Below are 23079 nucleotides of genomic sequence, written 5' to 3'. Positions count from 1 at the left end.
TGCTTAATTTCATAGCGCCGACTTGTACTTTCAAGTGCTCTGTTCATTGCGCTGCTCTGTGACCCCTCACTGCGTCCACCACTCAGCCATTTGATTTGTGGATTTATTATTTCTGTAATAGCGCTCCAGTGCTCGCCCCAACCTCTCCCTGCTTACTGTTGTTGTTATTGTTGCAGCCATTTGCTGGCTGTGACGTCCAAGCCCGGCCCTCCAATCACGCTCCCGCCTCCCAGCTGAGCCTGCCTCGCCCCTCCCCTCCCAATATCCTCTTATGACAGAAGCTTTTGCGCGCAGCTTTCACGCGCAGCGACCGCGCCCAATCCGCGCCGAAGGTGCGCCAAAGGTAAGCCCGTCTACGCCCGTCCGCGCCTGGACCGCGCCCAGTGCCAGACCCCCTGCCCCTCGCGCTGCCCAGCCCCCCCGCACTACCTACGATACCGCCACCCTCCTAGCCCTTAACCCCGGTCGCGCCCCCAACTGCGTCCAAGCCGCTCCTGGACGCACCCATGGACCGTTCTCCTGCTACTCCTGCAAATTTAGCGGCACCGACAACATCTCCGCTACGACCACACCACAGATTCCCGACCCCAACCACCTACAATGCATCCTTCTCAACACCCGCTCGGTCCACAGGCACGCCATTGACCTTTGGAACCTACTAGACACCATCTCTCCTGACGTCGCCTTCCTAACGGAAACATGGATGAACGCTTCCTCCGCCCCTGACATCGCCATCGCTATCCCTGATGACTATAAGATCACACGCAAGGACCGCACCGACCATACAGGAGGAGGAATCGCTATCGTCCATAAGAAATCCATCCGCATCTCTACCAGCTCCGACGCCAACCTCGCTAACTCCGAACACCTTCACTTCCAGATCCACATCGACCCCAAGACAACTCTCAGAGGCACCCTCCTCTACAGACCACCAGGACCCCGCGCAAAATTCAGTGAAGACATCACGGACTTCATCACCCCACACGCGCTCCCCTCCAAAGACTACATCCTTCTGGGAGACCTCAACTTCCACCTTGAAAAGATCAACGACCGCAACACCGCCACCCTCTTAGACAACCTCGCCAACCTCGGACTTAAACAACTGGTCACTTCCCCCACCCACATCGCAGGTCACACACTCGACCCCATCTTCACCTCCAGCAACCATGTCTCCTTCAGCCACACTACGGATCTCCTCTGGACTGACCACAGCTGTGTTCACTTCACCTACAACAAGCCGAAACCCATCATCCACCTCCAACCAACTCTACAAAGAAACTGGAACAAAATCACCACGGATCAGATCTCCACATCGCTCCTTCGAACCTCCCCAGCCCTCTCCTCTAACGCCAACGAAGCCGCCTCCAACCTCACCCTTTGGTTATCCAACACCGCCGACACCTTAGCACCACTGAAAAAACGTCAACACAAACTTGGCTACAAGAAGGCCTCATGGTTCAACGATGATCTCAAGAAGTCCAAGAAACTGTGCCGCTCCCTTGAAAAGGCCTGGAAAAAAGACCCATCCACCAGCAACAAGGACGCCTTCAAAAGCGCCACCCGTACTCACCACCAACTGATCCGAAAAGCCAAGAAAACAGCATTCAAGGATCGACTTGACAACAACGCCCACAACAGCAAGGAACTTTTCAACATCGTCAAGGAATTTTCCAACCCCTCGGCCAACTCCAACGACATCACCCCCTCTCAAACCCTCTGCGACTCCCTAGCCTCTTTTTTCCACAACAAGATTGCTGACATCCACAACAGCTTTGACAACCAACCCGGAAGCCAACCCACCCTACCATCTGCTGACCATCTTCCTCCCGTAAACACCCTTAACGCCTGGAACCCAATCTCCACTGAGGACACCATCCGCCTGATGAATTCCATCCACTCTGGATCCCCCACAGACCCATGCCCTCACCACATCTTCAACAAAGCAGACTCCGTCATAGCTCCGCACCTCCGAGACGTCATCAACTGCTCCTTCAACTCCGCTACCTTCCCAGAAGACTGGAAACACGCTGAACTCACCGCCCTTCTGAAAAAACCAACAGCAGACCCCACCGAACTCAAAAACTACCGCCCCATCTCGCTTCTTCCATTTCCGGCCAAAGTCATCGAGAAAGCTGTCAACAACCAGCTCGCCGCCTTCCTCGAAGCCAACAAATCACTCGACCCCTCACAATCTGGCTTCCGAGCCAAACACAGCACTGAGACCGCCCTCATCGCAGCAACAGACGACATTCGAACTCTACTGGACAATGGAGACACAGTCGCCCTCATCCTCCTCGACCTCTCTGCAGCCTTCGACACAGTCTGCCACAGCACCCTTTTACAACGCCTCAGAAACATTGGAATCCAAGGAAAAGCACTGGAATGGATCACCTCTTTCCTCACCGGAAGAACACAGAGAGTCCGCCTCCCACCATTCAAGTCCGAGGCCTCTGAAATCATCTGCGGCGTACCTCAAGGATCCTCACTCAGTCCCACCCTCTTCAACGTATACATGAGCCCCCTCGCGGCCATCGCCCGCCAACACAACCTCAACATCATCTCTTACGCGGACGACACTCAACTGATCCTTTCTCTCACCAAGGACCCCAGCACCGCCAAAACTAACCTACACGAAGGAATGAAAGAAGTCGCCGAATGGATGAAACAAAGCCGTCTGAAACTGAACTCAGACAAAACAGAAGTCCTCATCTTAGGTACATCCCCCTCTGCATGGGACGACTCCTGGTGGCCGGAAGCCCTCGGAAAAGCACCCATCCCGACAAACCACGCACGGAACCTTGGCGTCATCCTGGATTCTTCACTCTCAATGAACAGACAAGCCAGCGCCGTATCCTCTTCCTGCTTTAACATTCTTCGCATGCTCAGAAAAACATTTCGCTGGATCCCCTCCGAAACAAGGAAAACAGTCACCCACGCTCTAGTCACGAGCCGACTGGACTACGGAAACACCCTCTACGCAGGTACCACCGCTAAACTCCAGAAGAAACTACAACGAATCCAAAACGCCTCAGCCAGGCTCATATTAGACATCCCACGCAACGAACACATCTCTGGTCACCTTAAAGACCTCCACTGGCTACCCGTCAATAAGAGGATCACTTTCCGACTGCTTACCCACGCACACAAATCACTCTACGACATCGGACCAGATTGCCTCAACTCTCGACTGTCCTTCTACACCCCCTCCCGCCAACTTCGCTCTTCCAGCCAAGCCAAGCCACTGTACCTCGCATCAACAAGACCACCATGGGAGGCAGATCCTTTTCATACCTGGCTGCCAAAACATGGAACTCACTCCCCGCTTACCTTCGCCTCACCCAGAATCACCTAGCGTTCAGAAAGCAGCTTAAAACGTGGATATTTGACAAATAATCCTCCTCCCCTTCCTAAGCGCCTTGAAACCCTCTGGGTATGTAGTGCGCTATACAAATTTTATGACTTGACTTGACTTGACCACCTTGTCGTAGGCCATTATCATTTTTATTTTTTTTAGTTAGTCTGACTGACCGATCTATCCAGTTTGTGGTATGTAACCCCTGAGTCAAGGGCAGCATGTCCCTCTGGGCCTTCCAAGTGCACAATGTATCCTATAATCGTCTCCTGTCCACCGTATCAGAGGCTGTGTGGAAATCCACAAAACAACCACACTATCTTTGATTTACTTCTAAAGATTTTTAATTAAAGCCATAGTGCAAAGTAATTATCCGTTTTGGAGTGGACTGGCCGAAAGTCACCCTGTTCTATAGGTAGAGGTTTGTTTTCTGAGACACATTCTTCTAGTCTTTTGAGCAGTATTTTACAAAATAGTTTTGCTGGCACATCCAGAAGACTGATTAGCTTATAATTTGATCTACAGCAAGACTAGATGAAACATGGCTCTTTACAGCATGTTTTTTTATGTATGAAAACCACAACATTTGATTTAAGCCACGATCTACACCAAAAAACTGTTGTGGGGCAGCTTGAGTACCTGTTCCAGCTAAATATCTAGAAAAATACATAACGTTTCGGTTAGGGCAGCTGGGAGGATTATTTGTATATTTAGTTTTAATTTGTTATGAAAGTTGTGTCATTTGGTTTACAGTACCCAGTTAAGGCCCGAACTCTAAGAAGATGATTTCAGGCATTTCAGAGAGGATCTTTTATGGCCTACAGTGAATGACACTTCTGCTATGGAGCACGGACTCTGTGCATCTCAGATCTAAACTGGAGGTGTTCATCCTTTTTAGCAGTGAAGTCCATATGGGAAACATCCCACTAGCTGAAGGTTCACTGGAAGATTGATTTAGTTAATTCTCACTCATGTGGTGCAAAGTTTATGTCTGAATTTCTTGTTAGTGGAAAGTAAAATAAAATTATGTACTTATTTTGGCTCCTTTGATGATATTATTGATGTGCTAACTGCACTACCCGGTCGCTTGTATTGTAACTTCCGGGTTCAACGTTTTAGCATAATGCAAAAACATCTGTAGAAAAAGAAGTATGAATCGTAAAATGTAAGAGAGATGGCATGTTTCTGGCAGAGAATCAAACGTCAATTCTAAGGAACAATGTCTACTTTAAAAAAAAAAAAAATAATAAGTGCATGTCCCATTTAGTGAAGAGAAAGAATCCTCCTGTCCTCAGTTTTACCAACTACGTGTGTGTCCAGAGAAGATGCTTCAAAACACGTAACTCAAAAGTACTATTTCTAATGGACAGAATTTCCTAGACCTATTTTTTTGTTTTACTGAGTTTTATATAGCGCGAACTTGACTCGAATCGGATATCAGAGCGCTTTACATTGCACCAGTTGCAATTCATGAGGACACATTCATTTTTTTGTTAGGCACGGGGAGATTAAGTGATTTGCCCAGAATCACAGGAAGTTCAGCGACCTTGCCGAGTCTCAAACCCAGTGCCCCAGATTCGAGGACTACCGCCCTAGCCGTTAGGCCAACTCCTCTCCTCAGGGATTCTTTACTTTTCCAACTTATGACCCACAGGCTCAAACCTAAGAACATATTTTACACACTATCAAAGTGCATGATGGTTCCACTTAAGTTGCATGTTGTGACACGATTCTAGTCTAGATGAAAGGGAGTGTTTACATTTTGCCACTTGGTTCAAGTTCCTTCAGTTCTTGTTTGCACCTATGCATAGAGGCCCCTTTTAATAAACCAATCGCTCATTAGCTCAGCTTTTTGTTACAACATGAACAAATGTTTTTCCAAATTTACCACATAGCATGGAGTCAAAAAGAATAGATGTTTATGGTTAAGAAAGCTTTTCCCTCTGGTTCTGTTAATGTTGTAATTAATTCAGATAGACAGACTGAAGTATATGGAAAACAAAAAAAAAGTAATGGATGGAATGCTTGAATTAATCTAAGTCACTGTTAGTTAATCAAGGCCACATACCAGTCCATTGTTAATTTTCAGAACATGTCTCCTCAATTTGGACCCTGCCATATGCAAATCAGTCTTGAACCTGCTCCATTGGGAATAGTCCAGCCCAAACTGCCATGCCTAGTCCTTCCTGTATATGGGACATTTCACCAAGGGGAAGTTAGTCAAGCTTTCCATCTTAAGATCTCTTACGGCTCTTGATGCATGGAGATTGGAAGATGTTCCACCCAGATACAGTGTATTTACATTTCTTTCTCCTGGACATTTTTTATTTCATGGTGTATGCCTGATGGTTGAGGATGAGGAATCTTTACAAACAAAGGTGTATGGACTTTTGTAGGTGGTGTGAACAGAAGTTTCTGGATCCATTTAGAGCCCGTTTGTCTGTTGTATTGTTTTTCTTTACAACTTTTTAATGAAGGTTTACAAGTTTCAGCTGCTACTACTTTTTAGGTTGAGCCTAGCGCAGCGCTCATGCGCTGCTCTATGGGTGAGGCTTCCTGTAATCACTCTAAACTTCTTCTTGTGGGTCTGATTCCTCTCACACATTGGATTGGCCTTTGCGTGTGGCTTTCAATAATGAAAGCACGCAAATGGCCAAAGGCGGGCACATGTCCCACCTCTTTGTTTACTGGTCACTTCCACAGTGTTTTGCTGTCGGAAGCAAGCAGGGGCGCGTGGGTGTCAGCTGCATTCCTCGCATCCCATGGCGTTTTGCCTGCGGGAGCGAGCAGCCTCCTTGTTAATTAGACCAGTCATGTGTATCAGATTTGTGGAAAATCGCTATTTTTTGTTTTTGCCTCTCCCTCCTCCCCTCAATACGCAGCCTAATCGGTGCTTCCTTCGCACGTCCCCATAGCCTTGTGCCACAAAACGCTTGTATTGATCACAGGTTCGAATTGTGTGATCCTGGACAAATCGTCCATCACCCGCTACTTTACGGAACTGGGCCGCTCGCACTACCCTCCAACAACCCCGCAGCCTTCATCCCAGGTTTAAGTCTTCAGCGCCCCTATGCCTGCACAGTCATGGATACTTTACATGTCTCTGCGTGTGCATTCACTCCGTAGGGACCCAGACTCACTTAGCCAACATCTATGGGCAGGGAATGTATGTGCGCTGTCTCCCACTCCCTCACCCCGCCCACTACTGCTCTCATATAACACATGTAAATACATGACTGCAGATGGCCCTGTCTTTGCATTCCTATTTGCATATGGTGTTCGTGCAAGAACATTTCATACTCACACAATTTAAATCACCCCTTATAGTAGAGCCTTGCGGGTTTATTAGGAGGCCGGGAAAGGGTAACAGAATGCTACAATATAAGTCAGACAACTCAGTGGGTCGAGTTCCTGCTACAGAGATCTGAATTTGTTCATGAAGGCGACCGCAGCACAGACCTGGCGAGCAATAATGCAACGTTTTCTTTAAAAAAAGGCACAAGTCTCACTGAGCGCTCTAAGTGCTCTGCTCCTCCCTTGCCTTTTGGGCTGTGCCGGCGGGCCATTGGAGGAGGGGGCGGGGTGAATCCAGGGACGCTGTCTCTCCTTTATTCTGGGAGATATCATGCAGTTGAAAGCAGCCAAGTCCTGTTAATCCTTTCCAGAGGCATCAGAAGCAGACCTGGCTGAGACCCTCTGGGTTACTCAGCAAGTCTTTTTCATTTTTGCAACATTTCTTCCACCAGCCTGTTAATTTGTAAATGCATGAAGAAGGTAAGATTCTTCCTGTTTCTCTTGCAAGCCATGGGCAGGACATTGGAGGAGGGGCAGGGGTAGAGCCGGCCATAGCATTAGAAACAAGACGAATCTTACCTTCACCCTGTCTTCATGCATTTACGAATTAACAGGCTGACAGACCAAATGTTGCAAAAATGAAACACTCGCTGAGTAACCAAGGGCTCAGCCAGCAGGTCTGCTTCTGACGCCTCTGGAAACTTTTAAGGCAACTCTAATCTCTGTGCCTCCTGCAGAGCCCAGAACTTGCACAGTAATTATCTGCCGAGTGCAGGAAGGATGAGTCACACACAAAGCATTGTCAGGGAAGCCATTAACAAAAAGAAACATTCTTAGTGGAGTGCCAGGACAAAAAGTAACAACCAGCATTTGCAATGCAACCGGGTTAGCATTTACACCAGTTTCGGCTGTTGGCATTGTAAATGACAATGCCTTTTATTTATATTTTGATTTTTGAAACGCATTGTCATTTACAATGCCAAAAACTTAAACTCGGGTAAATGCGAGACCTATTGCATTGCTGCAAATGCTTGTTTGCCTGTTCCTTCTATTTCTATGGGAAGCTTAAAAGTGAATCTTTTTTGAGATTCCTGTAATCTTCCCATTTCTTAAGGATCTGACTCATAGGTTCCCACTTGCATTTTACCACTCAGCCACCAACTTGTGCAGTCTTCACTGCTAGAGAAGCCTTCACCTATTGCCTTTTGTGTGTTTTCTGCCGGCACTGGTCAACATCCATGGTCTATTCATTGACCGCAAATGCTCAAAAAAGGCTTCCTCTGTAGAGTGAACCATCCTTCCTAATCTATGTTCCCATGGGAGTAAAGTGGGCAAATAAAGCTCTTGGGGCCAGATGCATCAATACACCGTTTTGCAATTCCCTAATTGCGCATCATTGCGATACACAATTAGGAAATCGCAATATGGCCTGCATGCAAGGGTTTTGAACACTTTCTGCGATTCTTAGGGGATTGCAAATGACCGACCGCATGAATATTAGTGCGGTAGGTCGCAATTTGCGACCCGCTAAGAATCGCAAAAATCACAGGGATGGTGGCATGCTGGGGTCAGCAGACCACCATGTCCGTGATTGCTTTTAAATAAAGCAAATTGTTTTTGGGAAAGCAGCCCGTTTTCCTTAAAGGAAAACAAGATGCTTTACAAAACAAAAAAGGAAAAGTTTTCTTTAAATTTTTGAAGAGCAGGCAGTGGTCCCCACTGCCTGCTCCTAAAAATGGTTTTACAAACATTCACAAAGGGGAAGGGGTCCCTTAGGTCTGCAAATCTGCCCGTACGCAAAAATGCTTGATACACCTGACCCTGAAATGCTTTTTTTGCGTTCGCAAACGGTCCGTTTTGGTAACCTTTGAGCCGATTTCTGGCTTTTTGTGCTTGGGGAAGATTCCAAAGGCAATCCTAACCCACTACCCGAAGCTCTACAGATTTAGCCTGTGTTGCCTTTGCTTTCCCCTTGTGTATACATAAGGGGTGTTCCCAACTCACCCTCCTATATCTGGATATGGGACACAGTCATATATGATAAAACATCGATACGGAGGAATTAATATATTGCTTTTATTTTCTCTGAGGTAACATTTAATTACCCCAACTTTAGTCTATAGTCCTACAAAAAATATATTGCCTAAGTTATTACAAGGCACACATACACAATGGGACCGATCTTCAGATAAACCTAATGACATTAAATTACATAAAGACAAACAAAAGTACATAATATATATATATATATATATACATACATAAAGGAATCCTGCGGTAAGGTGGTGGATGCGGTTGGGGACGCAAGGAGGCACTTAATTTCGGGACTCCTGGACATTGGGGTTCTATGCGGCACTGATTCCCCCAACGCATTTCCTACCGGCATGAAGAAGTGCATGCTGGGACCTGTAGGCGCTGTTCATGAGGCGTCCACATGGAGGTTAAGGCGAGAGGATTGAACCTGAGGGGGCGGAGCAGTGCTTTCAGAAGCAGGGCGGGGCAGGACATTTAACTCTGGGATACTCACCTGCTCTCTGACCGTTACACCCACGGCGCTGAAGAAGGCAAAGGACGCCGAAATGCATTCGCCACAGCGGGTGTTTTGAACTTCATTTGCCTTCTGTTCTGGAATAAAGGTGTTTCCAACGTTTCCCCTGCTGTGGCCTTTCCTTCTTTCAGGAGGAGATTTGTGGATATATATATATATATATATATATATATATATATATATATATATATATATATATATATATACACAAAACAAACAATAATGCAATCAAATCTGTGTTTCCAATACCCTAAAGTACTTATTCTTTAGCTAGTGTCTTCCCAAACATTCTGGGCGGTACACTCAGAGGTAGTCAAAAGTGTGCATAGAAGCAAAAGTGCCTTTTATGTAGCTCTCTTGTGTCACAGACAGTTTTTTTTATAAATCACTTATTATTAATTTAGTGAAGACTCATCCAAAGTGAATGTCGTCGACGCGGACGCGTTTCAGCCTTTGGAATCTTCTCGGCCTCCTCAGGACGGGGGCAAAGGAACAATGCTAAATCAATTCATACAAATATATATATATATATATATATATATATATATATATATATATATATATATATATATTAATTAATGAACAAATCTCGCCTCTTAATTGTAAAAAGCATGCTGGTAAACCGTCTAGGTTCCCACCCTGTGATGTAACCGCAGAGCCACCACGTGAAGTAGTCAAGGACAAAGTGCTATCAAATAACTCACTGTCATTAAAGTGTCACTTATCACATCACATTGCTTTCCCCTTGACAAACCTGACGGCACAGAGCACTGTATGATCTGATCGCTTCAGGTTGCAGCATTCACTTAAAGCCCTTTAACGAGAGGGGATATTGTATCGCACTGGAATGTGCTTAAGGACACTCTGCCCACATTGCTTTTTACAGGACAAAGACATGTGTTCCTCATATGAAGCATGAAATGAAAACCAATTCGCTTTTATTTGGTACGTAAAACAAGTAAAATAAACTTGTTTTTAAAGCTAGTGTGGCTGTATTTTCCCTGAGGAATTAACCACAGATGTACATGATGCTGAAGGTTCACCTAAAGAGTGCATTTAAACAAGCATATTTCTCAAGACAGGATTGGGGTTACACACCATTCTGAGGGAAGATTAACATATTTGGCTGTAGTGGGCAGATTTGTTTGAGTTTTAGTTTGATCAGTACATTTGTCAAATCTGCATTCCTCTTACCAGAGTAATTTCCATTGCCAGCTTTCACTTTCTTTCCTGGTGTTTCACCTTAACGACAACAGCACAGATGAGGCACTGGAGTTCCTTTTGATATGAGAGACAATATTTGACTGTCTCTATTATTCACTAACGCATTGTTCAGAGTTTCTTTTAACAAAGTGCTTAGTAGCGTCTGCTTGGTTTACCCATTCCAGACTGTGATTGTTCACTTTTTTCTATTGATCTTTCCAAGAACTAATCTAGCTCCTTAATCTACCTCCGACCTTGTCCGGTTGGATGGAGCTCTAGCTCAGCAGAAGCTTTATCACCTTATATTCTCAATTGTGCTAATTTTTTTGCTTTAGGTGATTTTACTATTTACTTTGATGATGCCAACTGTCAGACAGCTAATTCTATCTTGGGCAGTCTCAAAGTGCTGGGACTTGACTTGATTGGTAAAGACCATACTCCTGTTTCAGGGCACCTTTTGGATCCTATTTTTACTAATTTAATTAGATCCACATGGACCCCCTCCCCCTCATTTGGTCACAGCATTTTTTGATCTGCTTTCAGATTTTCGGTTATATCGCAGAAACAAGGCAATCCACTCAGATAGCCAGTCTGAGGGAATGGACATAGTTCAGCTAAACTTGATTTTAGTAGAAATTCTCGCAATACTGCTCCTATACTGGAGGGTACCATGGATGATTGTGTGGAGTTGGTCATCTCTTGTATCCTTTTGAATCTTGATTCTATCCCCCAGATATAGCATCGCCACAAAGAGACATCTCGGTCGCCCGCACCGTGGTATACTGAAGCAGTCCTAATGCTAAAGAAGGGCTGCAAACGCCTAGAGAATTTGTGGCAGAAACATTATGCACTAGTTGAGAAGTTAGAATTTAAAGAAGCAACCAGTACTTATCATAGCGCTTGTGGATCTTCTTGTGTAGCCTACTATGCCAACAAAATTGAGAGAGCTAGCAACTCTTCCAAAGAAGTCTTCCATATAGTTAAATCTATCTTAGCCCCTCCCTTACCCCATATAGGAATCTCCATGCATTTCTCTCTCTTAAAAAGACTGCAATGAATAAGCAGAATATTATTATACTACGGTATCTGCTATCAATTCTATTTTGATAATAAAGCTAATGTCCAATATGTCACTGCGCTCTTGGAAATTCCATTAAGACGTTGACCAATTTTCACCCTCTTGGGTCAGAAACGTTTGTTTGCTTTACCTAAAGACATTAAATCGGGATCCCCTTCTGACTTTTTTTCATCTGATAAGCTTAGCTCTGTGAGTGATGCACTTTCTCCTACCCTCACTGATCTGCTTAATTACTCTTTGGCTCATGGAGAGGTACCTATATTATTAAAGCATGCTGTGGTGCTTACTTTGATTTAAAAAAAGTTTTAAAGCTAACATGGAGCCTACTGATTGGGTCGATTGTTGCCCTATCTCTCTCCTACTATTTTACATGATGGTTCTTGAGAAGCATGTTAACAGTCAGTTTTCTACTTTCATGGATACCCATGAGATACTGCATCGGTCTCATACTGGGTTCAGTACAGAATACAGTCCTGCATCTTCACTGTTAGGTGTTACTGAAACCTTGAGACATGGATTGGATAGAGGAGGGACAGTGGCTCTGATTTATTGGGCCTCATTGCCGCTTTTGATACTGTCTCACACGCTGTGCTTCTCAAGAGAATAGCAATGGAAGAGGTGCAAAATTTAGCTTTATGCTGGCAGGAATCTTTTCTGTCAGGCTGCACGTTCCAGGTTATTTTTATACCCTTTAAATCAGTAACGTACAATTTGTCTCATGGAGCGCCGCAGTGTTCAGCACTGAGTCCTACACTTTTTAATGTTTATGTCTAACTCCTTGCTAAAATAGTGGAAACATTTGGTTTATCCATATATTCGTATGCGTCCGACACAGATTATATTTTTATTTACTGCAACAGATGACAGGACCACCCTTAATCTGACTGTCTGCCTTCAAGAAGTGGCGGAGTGGAAGCGACTTAATTGTTTGAAACTGAATGGCAGTAAAAGTGAGATGTTTATTCTAGTCACCCAACCCCATTTGCAGGATCCACACTGTTGGCCATAAATGCTGGGCCTTTGTTACACTCCCAATGAGTCAATTAAGGACCTAGGTTTCTGGTTAGATAGCAAACGTACTATAGAGCAACAGATTACAAAAGTAGCTGCATACTGTTTTGGACTATTAAGATCCTTGAGAAAGATTATGTGGTATTTACCTTCTAGTATGCAAAAAAACGTAGTGCAGCCTTCATAATTTCAAGATGAGACTATGGCATTGTATTATATTTGGGGGTCACGCAGTCTCGGCTCAGGCGGTTGCCGCCTGTGCAGAATGCGGCAGCTCGTCTGCTGTGTCACATCCCACATTCTGGATCAGCTTAAAAACATCTACATAACTTACCCTGGCTCCCAATTGCCAAACATATCAAGTTCAAGATGTTGTGCTACATCTTTAAAGCATGGCATCAATGGGCTCTACACATGAATGCGCTTTCATACATGCGTATGTCACCAGGTGAGCTCGATACTCTGGAAACTCTAATTTAGCCTGTATTTCAAGATTCAAAAGGGCTAGACTGGGTGGCCGTTCCTTTGATTACTTAGGTTCTAATCTATGGAATAGCTTACCTGTTAAATTGCAATTATGTTTTATTTCGGGAGCTACTTCAAATCTTACTTTTCTGAGCTTGTTTTGGTTTTGTGGTCATTTCCGCTTTTGCTGGCAAACCCTGCTTGGGTAGCCATGTGCTCTACAAATCTAATTGATTGATGATTGCAAGGTAGCACGTTGGTTCTATATAAAGCTTCTTAAGTAAATAAGTCAACATATGTTTGTCCCTGTGTCTACACCAACATCTCAGTGACTCCACTGCCTTCCAACAACTTTGTAATTCCTAATATATTTGTAATCAGCATCTTTTATACAGCCCAAGCTATACCCCGGTATGCAAGAAAATGTTCCATGATGAATTTCCTGGTATGGTCCTATGTGTTATCTCAGTCACTAAGAAGATAGAGAGGACACGCGAAAGAGAGTAGTTCAGGTTAGCAAAACCACTTTTTTCCTGAATCCTTCAGATGTCAAGAGGGATGTACTCAACCTCCATTTATGTGTTCTCTTTCTTTGTATGTGGACTGCTCAGTCTTTCAAGTCCTCCACCTGACTTTTTGTCACCAGAGCACAGACAAATATAAACAGGTTCCAAAATGTTTCTTTTGTTTTAAATGTTTTATGTTACTCTGAGTGTGTGCTCACACAGCTAGACTTAAGGCAGCTACTGTGACCTGTCAGCAACACATTCTGCTGAGTGTCATCACCAAAGAAACAAACTTGACTACGTCTGAGGCTTTTTGCATTGGCTATGCATTGGATGTGGGATGCAGACCTAATGCTGAATTTGATTTGAAAATGCTAGGGAATATATTTGTCTGAACTTTGAGATTTGTTTGTCTGCTGCCTTCCCTCATTTAAATCTTAATTGGAAATGCTCGTACAAATATAGAGAAAGGAATGCTGAGATGTAGGAGTAGAATCAAGGTATTTACCCATAGTGAATTGTGTACTACGAGACCTATTATCCTTTATTCAAAGTGTCTGTATGCATGGTATGAAAAGCAACAAGGAGCGAAGAAGTCAGTGTAAAGTGTGGGGCATATGTGTGGCCTTGTATGCATACGGCTTCCAAAGGTTTTTTTAAATATTGTATTGCTGTGCAGAAACCCTTTCTCTATTTTCCTTCACTAGAGAAAAATGTCCCAACAAGTACAAAGGAAGGCCCTTAGGCCCAGGCGTTTAACAGTGTTTAATTATGTTTCCGCTTGCTAGTGCTGAATTGATTGAAACGTTTATGCTTGGACTGACTGATTTACTTATGCGTCTTCTATTGTATTGAGTTTGTTTTTTGTATTTTCCCTAGGATTTAGAAGAACAGAGTCGCTTGATAGCTGCTTCAAGTCGTCCAAACCAAGGGAGTGGAGAGGGACAGTTTGTAGTGCTTAGCAGTAGTCAATCAGAAGACAGTGACCTGGGTGAAGATGGCAAAAAGAAGAGAGAATCCGAAGCCTGAGTTCACTTACTTGAGAGATGCATGAAATCTATTGTCACAGGCTGCAGTGGGAGATGGAATAAAAGGATAGACAATACTCAAGGGGCGCAAGGAGAAGTTGATAGTCTACTCTATTTGAAGGTAGACTTTTTAAATGTCCTCAAACTGATATGCTTCATTTACTTGGGATGATTTAGAAGTATAATTCCTTCCTACCATCATCTTTTCTTCTCTGGTGGGATCATCAGCAAATGCATGTGAATAACATCAGAACAAGCCACTTGTTGATCTTCAAACTGTCTTACTGGACTCTGGAGCTTGTTGCTGGTGATAAAAACACTTGAACTGGAGTATCTACAGGAAAGAAAGAAATCTAAAATGTTTTGGGCTACTTAAGGAAGGTTTCTCTGGGACAATAAAGCGGACTAGATATTAAACTACATGCATTTATCAATGCTTCGAGCGCCGTAATACTATCAAAACCTTCAAAATTAGCTGAATCCTCTTCACTGGACTGCATTCTTCTAGTTTTAAACAACCGGTTTAACTTTTCACAGCACACAAAGTGGCAGTTGGTCATTAATCGGATTATGCCTAATAAAAGTTTATCATGGTGGTAGCATTTTAGTTTCATAGACAGTTTTGAAATCCAGCTTATTTTAACACGGTTACTTTGTTGAAGTGGAAAAAGTAAAAACAATGTAGCCTAAAGGGTCTTTTTTTTTTGCAAATACAGTTGGGTTTGGTTAAATTTTTAAATTGCAATATTTAGTAGTCTTTTGTTTTACCACTTGAATTTGCCTTTGGAATTTTCAGCAAGGGAAGAATGGACAGCGAAAGTAAAAGCTTGTTTTGCTTAATCTCTTTTTCTTTCAAACAGAAACTGGTGAAAGCAATCTATGCAAATTTGTTTTCACAAAATGTTTTAGTTAGGGTAGACTTTCAAATGTAATCAACCTACACTAAGCTTATAATAACTAAAAATGTTTATGGCCATGAGAAAACCTGAAGCAGAGTTGTCGAACATTGGCTCACTAGTGTCTAAGCCATTTCAGATTTTCAGGATGACCCATGACTATTTAAATAATTCTTATTTAGATTCATCATACTTACATTTATCACATGTGGGTATCAGAAACATCTGTCAGGGATTAAGCTGTTGTGGACTAGTGATGGATATCTTTGTGCTAAAATATTTTCTAATGTGACTTATTTCTATTTTAACTGAAGCTATTAATTGGTATGAGCTCAGACAATGTGGGTGTGATATGCCTGTGGAGAATGGATTATGCATCCATCTTTATGTCCATAAGACCAATTTTTAAGGTGAATGTAATTATTTTGCACTAATCATTGTAAATAGTAAAGTTTTTAATCAAGCCAGGTTGGAAGACTTTGCATTCAAGTGTCCTATTTTGCAATGCCACATATACTTATTGCACAATATTGGTGTTTCAGTCTAGAGGCTGACAGGAATAAATATTTTATGTTATGCCCAATGTTGTCACAGAAGTAGTGCATTCAGTTATTTTAATCAATGTGGTGTCCCTGTAGAAAATGTATTGTAGCTAGATACCAAGCATTCTATTGTCAGACTGAGAATAACTATAGATGTATAATTTAGGAGTAATTAACTGTTGAGCATGTGAAGTCAGTAACATGGGGTCACCTGCCATTTATTTGAGGGATTTTTTAGCAATTTTGAAATTAGCGATGGTTTGAAAGTACTGAATTATAACTTTCTGAATCAAAATACCCTAATAACTTTAAGAAACATGGAACACCTGGCTCATCTTACTAATCAACACAACATATTGTTTAATGAGCTAAGAAAATTGTTTGTTTCTAGAGTAATAAAAGAGTATAATGTTTCCAGTGCCAGGTCATGTACCTCAAATGTCTTTTCTATTACTAGGATTTGATAGCTATACAGAGTTGTGGGAGGAATGGAAGGACATCACAGTGTAGGATTATAGCAAACTATGTGTGTAGTCTCCAATATTAACACCAAAGGGTCTTTGTGAAAAAGGCTGATCAAAGTTTCGTTATTGTAATTATTATTGCAATCCTCTAAATCCCTAACCTTTTTCCCTAAATTAATAAGAGCTTTTAAAGTTCAATTAAGTTATGCCGTAACAAAATATAAATAATCTTACCACTGTATTTTCAGCTGCACAATTGGCAAAGCCTTTCATAAATACAGTATGGTTTTAGGTCAGCTTGCTAAATTATTTTCAGCATTATGTGGTCCTATTTGCCTAATGGTGTATTGTGTTTATTTTTTTTTTAAACCGAAATAATTATGTATAATGTTTGTGAAATCTTCCTTAACCTTTTATGCACACAGTGAGCCATGGGAAAACTTTTCTAATTTTGAAACATTGATTAGTCTCAATATACAATGTAGATCGCAAAACATAAGCAAGCAATTCTAGATGTAAACACACTTAATCGTTTTACATGGTTGAGCCCTGTTATTCGAGGAGATTGAATGTTAGCATTTTATTTCCTTAGTTCATGTAACCACAATCTCTTTAGCCAATAATGTGCCATTTACATTGTTCCTTTGGATATGTAGCCATCTGTCACTTCACATCAACAGGTATCTTTGTTGGAACTTTTTTCATGCTACATGTTTCTCAACACTTTATTTAGCATTACAGTCTACTTGATCATTCATTATCGGAGGTAGTTAATAATTGTAACCTAAAATGAGGAATGTCATGGATCAGCAATGCAGACCTCTTCCAAGTTCTATAAGATGGTAATTACAAAGTACAGTAAAGAATAGAAGTACTCTTCACATTCAGTTAGGAGGTACTACTGACACTGTGGTCCTCGGGTGATCCATACAACGACAACAATTTGTTATTATTTTTATTTAATTGATAACTTGGGTAAATACAATGTGAAGGAAACACATCAGAGCAACCTCTGCCTTTATGATAGCAAGGACGTGTCGTTCGGTTTAGTGTTTGCATTCCAAGAGCACTCTTTGGATATGAATAGCAAAGACACACTAAACTTTCCAACCTATTTTCAAGAAAGCACTAAATAGAGTAGCACATGTTGGTAGTTCACAACATATCCTTTCAGCTATTTCTTGAAAAAAAAACATTTGTATCCAGTACATTTGTGGTACCATGTCTCTTATAAATAGATGTGGATGTTATATTTGGCTATAGGAAGAGCTGTGATTTTGTTTGATTCATTGAACTGATCATATATTGGTAATTTCCCATCTGTGTCTTTTATTTTGTTGTAATGTTTCCTTTGCAGTGGCGTGACCCATTGGCTCATTCTGTTTTGTAGTGAAAACCAAAGGAATGGTAGCAGTTTTTCAATAAACGTCTGGCCATGTTCTTTGTTTATTCTTATTCTGCATCTTTTTCTCCATTTTCTTTCACAGCTGCCGTTTACAGTTGATTTATATTGTATTGCCTTAGGATGTCTTGTTTATTGCCCTTTAGGAAATACAAAAATACATTTGCGTGAACCATTAAAAGTGCATTCTTCAGCACCCATCTTATTGCTACATGCTATTAATCTGAATTTTCAGGACATACCTGTTATTATCTGTTTTTCCAAATTAAGTATTTACCATCAGATCTTACCAAACTTGAAAGTGGGCATTCACTACATGTTGTGGGTAATATGTGTGTTTTCTGTTTTACCTACAGTAGTTTCTAATTTTTACATTGGTGCAATGTCAAAGACCTGTTAATCCACACATAACTGAGGTTAGAGTTACAGTTTTGTTGCATTCTAGGCGTTAAGATTGTCATTTGGAATCTTATGCTAGTCTGAACTACACAACACAAATTCTTTCATCTATACCACATTTGTAACCACTAAAATATCATAGATTTTAATTATTCTAATGGGGTTAAAGAAGTTCTTTTAATCAAGCAATTTTAAAACTACCTGTTCAGGTTTTGTGCACATTGAAACTGCAACCTACGGCAAGGGTATGTGTATTTGCTAATACACATTTTCCTGTTGAAGTACCTTCATGCTTTAATTACTTTATTTTTCAGAATGTCCTGGGATGAGTGTTTAGCTTTGTATGTCACAAATGAAACTATAACAATGTGCATTTGAGTGAATTTATAATGTTGCCAACTGTGTTACTAATTTACTGCAGTGTTTGTTAATGTAAAAGTGCTGTAATCTTCACCCTGTAAACTGCTTTTATTTTTATGCAAAAGTTGCCCGGTAATTGCCTGATGATCACACTTTTAACTCTCGTAAACTTTCTTACATTTAGATTGGCAGTACTTTGCTACTTGGTGTGTAATAAATATGTTTACAGGGGCTCACTGTTAATATAAAGTCTCTTTGATGATATGGCTATTACTCTACATTCAAATCGGCATATGTTATATTAGTTCGTTAGCCGTTAGGATAGATGCTTATGCCTGATCCAGAACCATTACACAAATCAAGTGGTTCAACTGTGTTTTAGACAGCAAAGTTATAGCTAACCTGGTCAGCCTGGAATGTTACACATTGTAATATTTAGGATATTATATTGAATACGTTTTCTTTTATGCTAAGGATTTACTTTAGGTCGTGCTACATGAGATTTTAGAATTTGGTTTTCTATTATGGTTCCTCCTACACACACATAAAAATTCCTATTTTAACCATTTGAAGCACAATATTTATTTGCAATAGTGATGACCACCAACACACTGTTAACGGGGATATTGTAGCAGTGACTTGATTTTAAATTTTTCGTTTTTTCGTTTTTGGGACTGTCAACATAAATTGATTCACAGGTTGTCAAGTTGTTCCAGCAACTATGGTATAGACAATTTAGGAAGAAATGCTTAGTAATTCAATATGCATGTCATTGGTGAGTGACATGTTATTTAACCAAACATTCAAGTTTCTCAGCATGTTTTTAAAATATATGCAGTTTAAGGGTTTTGATTCGTAACTTGGTTGTCAATACTACAGTTTAGTTTAGTTTATCTTTATTCGGTCAAATGACCATTAAAGTGCACAGTAATACATACATTTAAAACATAAAAAGATTCTTACGGATTACATTAAAACAGCATTGATATGTACAATAGTAAAAAAAAAAAAAAATCTGGAACAGTATCCCCTTAGCAGATGAACGCTAGGTAACTCTCTCATTTCGCACATCAGACCTTCCTGTAAGGAGTACATCGGTAAATAACGTGTACCATATCATAGGTTCCTTAAAATCAATATGCAGCATATATGCGTCTGCCATGAGATGGTATTCGCAATATTTCATCATGTTCCTTCATGTGTGCAGTGCAAAGCAAACAATTTTGCATCATCAAACCTACAGGGTACTGAATGTCGAAATTGTCGTCAGACCATACAGCAAAAACTAAATACAAATATTAAACATTATATCCTCTTACATTCTAACTATGAACCATAAAGTTCTGTGTGTCGCGGGACATCAGTATTCCTGTGTAAAATTCCATGGGATGGTAATTATTTTAATTTGTTTGCTACATTCGCAGTTCAGTTGATGATGGAACCTTACGTACAGTACAGCCTGGGACATGAGCTTCTGGCGCCTAAACCGAAAACTCTGCAAAAGACTGCTGACAGCAAATACAATGGGAGGAGAGGTGTCAGATCTTAGTATCCGAAGAGCCACCCTGTATTGCCTGATTCCCAGTCTGCAGCAAATGGGGCGATTCCATTCCTTGCAGGGAAAAGAGTATTCATCAATGTGAAGACTTAAGGCACCAATCAATTAATATAATCTTTCATTAATAGTAATTGGAAAGAGAAAGAACCAAAGTGAATACTGTTTTTATCCAAAAATACAAAATATGCTCTTAATAATAATATTTGATACAAAAACAAAGTCTATTCATACTATCTCACTCATATCATGATGCATACCATACCACAAATGACTCAAATAAAAAACATTGTCAAAATGTTGACAATAACTTTGCATGGATTTAATATATATTTATATATATATATCTTATCTTAACAAGGATTTATACAGCGCACGTTCACCCGAGGGTTTCTTGGCGCTAACCAAATAATCCAGAAAAAACACCTGAGGAGGGGCCGTAGAGGGATTAGGCTAAAGTCTGGACAAATAGCCAGGTCTTAAGTTTCCGCCTAAACTGTAAGAGAGTGGTACAGGAACGGATCTCTTGGGTGAGAGAGTTTCACAGTTTAGTGGCTAGTGTGGCAAACCTACGGCCTCCTTTCCGTTGGAGTTTATAGTGGGGGACAGTCAGGAGGATTTGTGAGGCAGAGCGCTGGCTACGTGTGGGAATATATCTAGGGAGAAGTGCCTGAATAAACTTGGGGCTACGCGCATGGAGGGCCTTAATAGTTATACAGGCGGTTTTAAAAAGTACGCGCTGTGTGATCGGTAACCAGTGCAGTTGAATCAGCAGGGGTCTTGCTGATTGCCACCGTGGAATACGGTATATAAGTCTAGCTGCCTGGTTCTGGGCCATCTGAAGGCGTTTACCCAAGGCGATAGGGAGGCCCGGGTAGATGGCGTTGGCGTAGTCTAAATGTGACAACACCAAGGCCATCACAACCTGGGTCAAAGCAGGTTGGGTAAGCATCCGACAATTTTTTTATTTTTCGGAGCTGAAAGAAGCAGGATGAGACCACCGAATTAACTTGAGGTCTTAATGAGAGCTCTTCGTCAATGAGTACACCTAAGCTCTTCACCATACTGGATGGAGTAGGGGGTGGACCCAGTGTTGGAGGCCAGTAGTGTGGGCCCCACAAGGATTTGCTTTTACCAAAGAGGACCAGTTCTGTCTTCTCAGGGTTCAATTTTAGTTGATTGCTATCCATCCAGTGGCGTATGAAGAGCATGGTGGACTGGAATTGATGGATAGATTCTGGGGAGTCGTCGATAGTGAAGGTAAGCTGCAAATCATCTGTGTAATTAAATGTGGTAACTTAAAAGATTTTAATGAGTGAAGTAGGGGAAGCATATAAATATTAAACAAGAGGGGTGAGAGCGAAGAGCCCTGGGGGACCCCACAGGTGGTGTGGAGTTTAGGAGACAAAAAAGGGGACAGGCCCACTGCTTGCGAGCGGCCATTAAGAAACGACCTAATCCAGTCAAAGGCTGAGCCACAGATGCCGGCGAGTCTGACACGGTCGAGAAGGATGTTGTGGTCGACCGTGTCGAACGCGGCCGACAAATCGAGCAAGACCAGCGCTTGAGGGATGCCTAAATCAGCATTGTGGCGTAAGGAATCAAGAACTGCTGTTATAACCGTTTCAGTTGAATGAGCCGGACGGAAGCCGGCTTGAGCAGAATCCAAGAAGTCGGATTGCTCGATGAAACTTGAAAGATGAGATGTTAAATGGGCTTCCAACAGTTTTGCCAGATATGGTAATAACGAAATAGGCCTATAATTAGATAAAATAGTGGCTTCTATGCCAGTTTTTTTTTGAAGGGGCATCACTACTGCCTCCTTAAATGAATTAGGCACTATACCTTGAGTCAAAGAGGTGTTAAGAAGTCTTAATATAGGAGAGGGAAAGACGGTAATCACCTCTTTTAGCACATGAGAAGGACAGCAGTCATATGGAGAGCCCGACTTGACCCTGGTCGTGAGGGCAGACAAGGCCGGGACATCCAAAAGAGGGAAGTGATCCATTGAAAGTGGACTAGGGGTGTGAGTGGGGTCAAAGGAAGGCAGGGGGCAAATAGGGATACTAGATTTAATAAGTGCAATTTTATCCAGAAAATAGTGGTTTAGGGTATTAAAAAAATCCTGTGTGTTTTTTTTTTGTGGTTTTTTTTGCAGAGTTTTATATAGCGCGAACTAGACCCGAACCGAATCGGGTATCAGAGCGCTTTACATATCTCAGGTTTAAGTTGAGTCCTGGCAGGATTCGTGAGTTTGTCAACAATGGAAAAGATGTCCTTTGATTTGTTGTTAGACGTTTCAATGATTCTAGAAAAGAATTCCGCTTTAGCTAGAGAGATGGCCTTCATGTAATCAGAACGGGCAGCCAGATAGTGGTTTTTTTCGAGAGAGTTGTAATTTCGTCTCCAATCACGTTCCTTCTGGCGGACAGTTAGTTTTTTTGCCCTCAGGTCAGGAGAAAAACATTTGTGCGTGCCAGACTGACGCAAGGTTTTAAATTTTTTTAGCGGGGCATGTATGTCACTAGCATTTACCAGCCAGTCTGAGATGTTGGCTACAGATTGGTCACGGTCTGCATTGTGGGAAGGGATAGAGTTTCTCAAACTGTCCAAGAAGGCTGGGGTATCAAGAGAGCCCCACTTTCTAATTAGGCCTGCTCTGTTGTCAGTGTTTATGGTAGGCTTAGAGATAGAAAAGCTAAATTGGATCAAAAAATGATCAGACCAGACGCATTGGGATATAATAGGAAGTGAGATACTAAGGTTGGAACTCCAGATCTGGTCAAGCGTGTGCCCTTTTATGTGAGTGGCAGTGTTGATGTGGTGACTAAAGTTGAGCCCTGTAAGAAGATCCAGGAGCTCACTCACTAAGGGGCCGCCAGATGAACTATTGAGCCAATAGTTGAAATCGCCAATCAGCAAACTCCTGGTGTGATCGGTTACCAGTGTTGCCAGTTGGTCACACAACAAAAAAGG

At 41.9% G+C, this 23079-nt stretch overlaps 1 protein-coding gene across 2 annotated transcripts in view; it reads left to right on the top strand.

Annotated features, from left to right (window-relative positions):
- APPL1 (adaptor protein, phosphotyrosine interacting with PH domain and leucine zipper 1) overlaps positions 1 to 16747 on the top strand; it is a 240172-nt gene extending 223425 nt beyond the window's left edge. For both annotated transcript variants that reach the window (XM_078661572.1, XM_078661573.1), the window contains one exon: positions 14337 to 16747. In XM_078661572.1, the coding sequence (XP_078517698.1) occupies positions 14337 to 14486 (150 nt within the window). In that variant the 3' untranslated portion in view covers positions 14487 to 16747. The remainder of the gene's footprint in view (positions 1 to 14336) is intronic.
- Positions 16748 to 23079: the final 6332 nt, after the last annotated feature.

This window comes from Lissotriton helveticus, chromosome 9 (assembly GCF_964261635.1).
Source record: "Lissotriton helveticus chromosome 9, aLisHel1.1, whole genome shotgun sequence".
Classification (NCBI taxonomy): domain Eukaryota; kingdom Metazoa; phylum Chordata; class Amphibia; order Caudata; family Salamandridae; genus Lissotriton; species Lissotriton helveticus.
The sequence above is the reverse complement of the archived record's forward strand: the minus strand, read 5'-3'. Positions and strand labels throughout refer to the sequence as shown.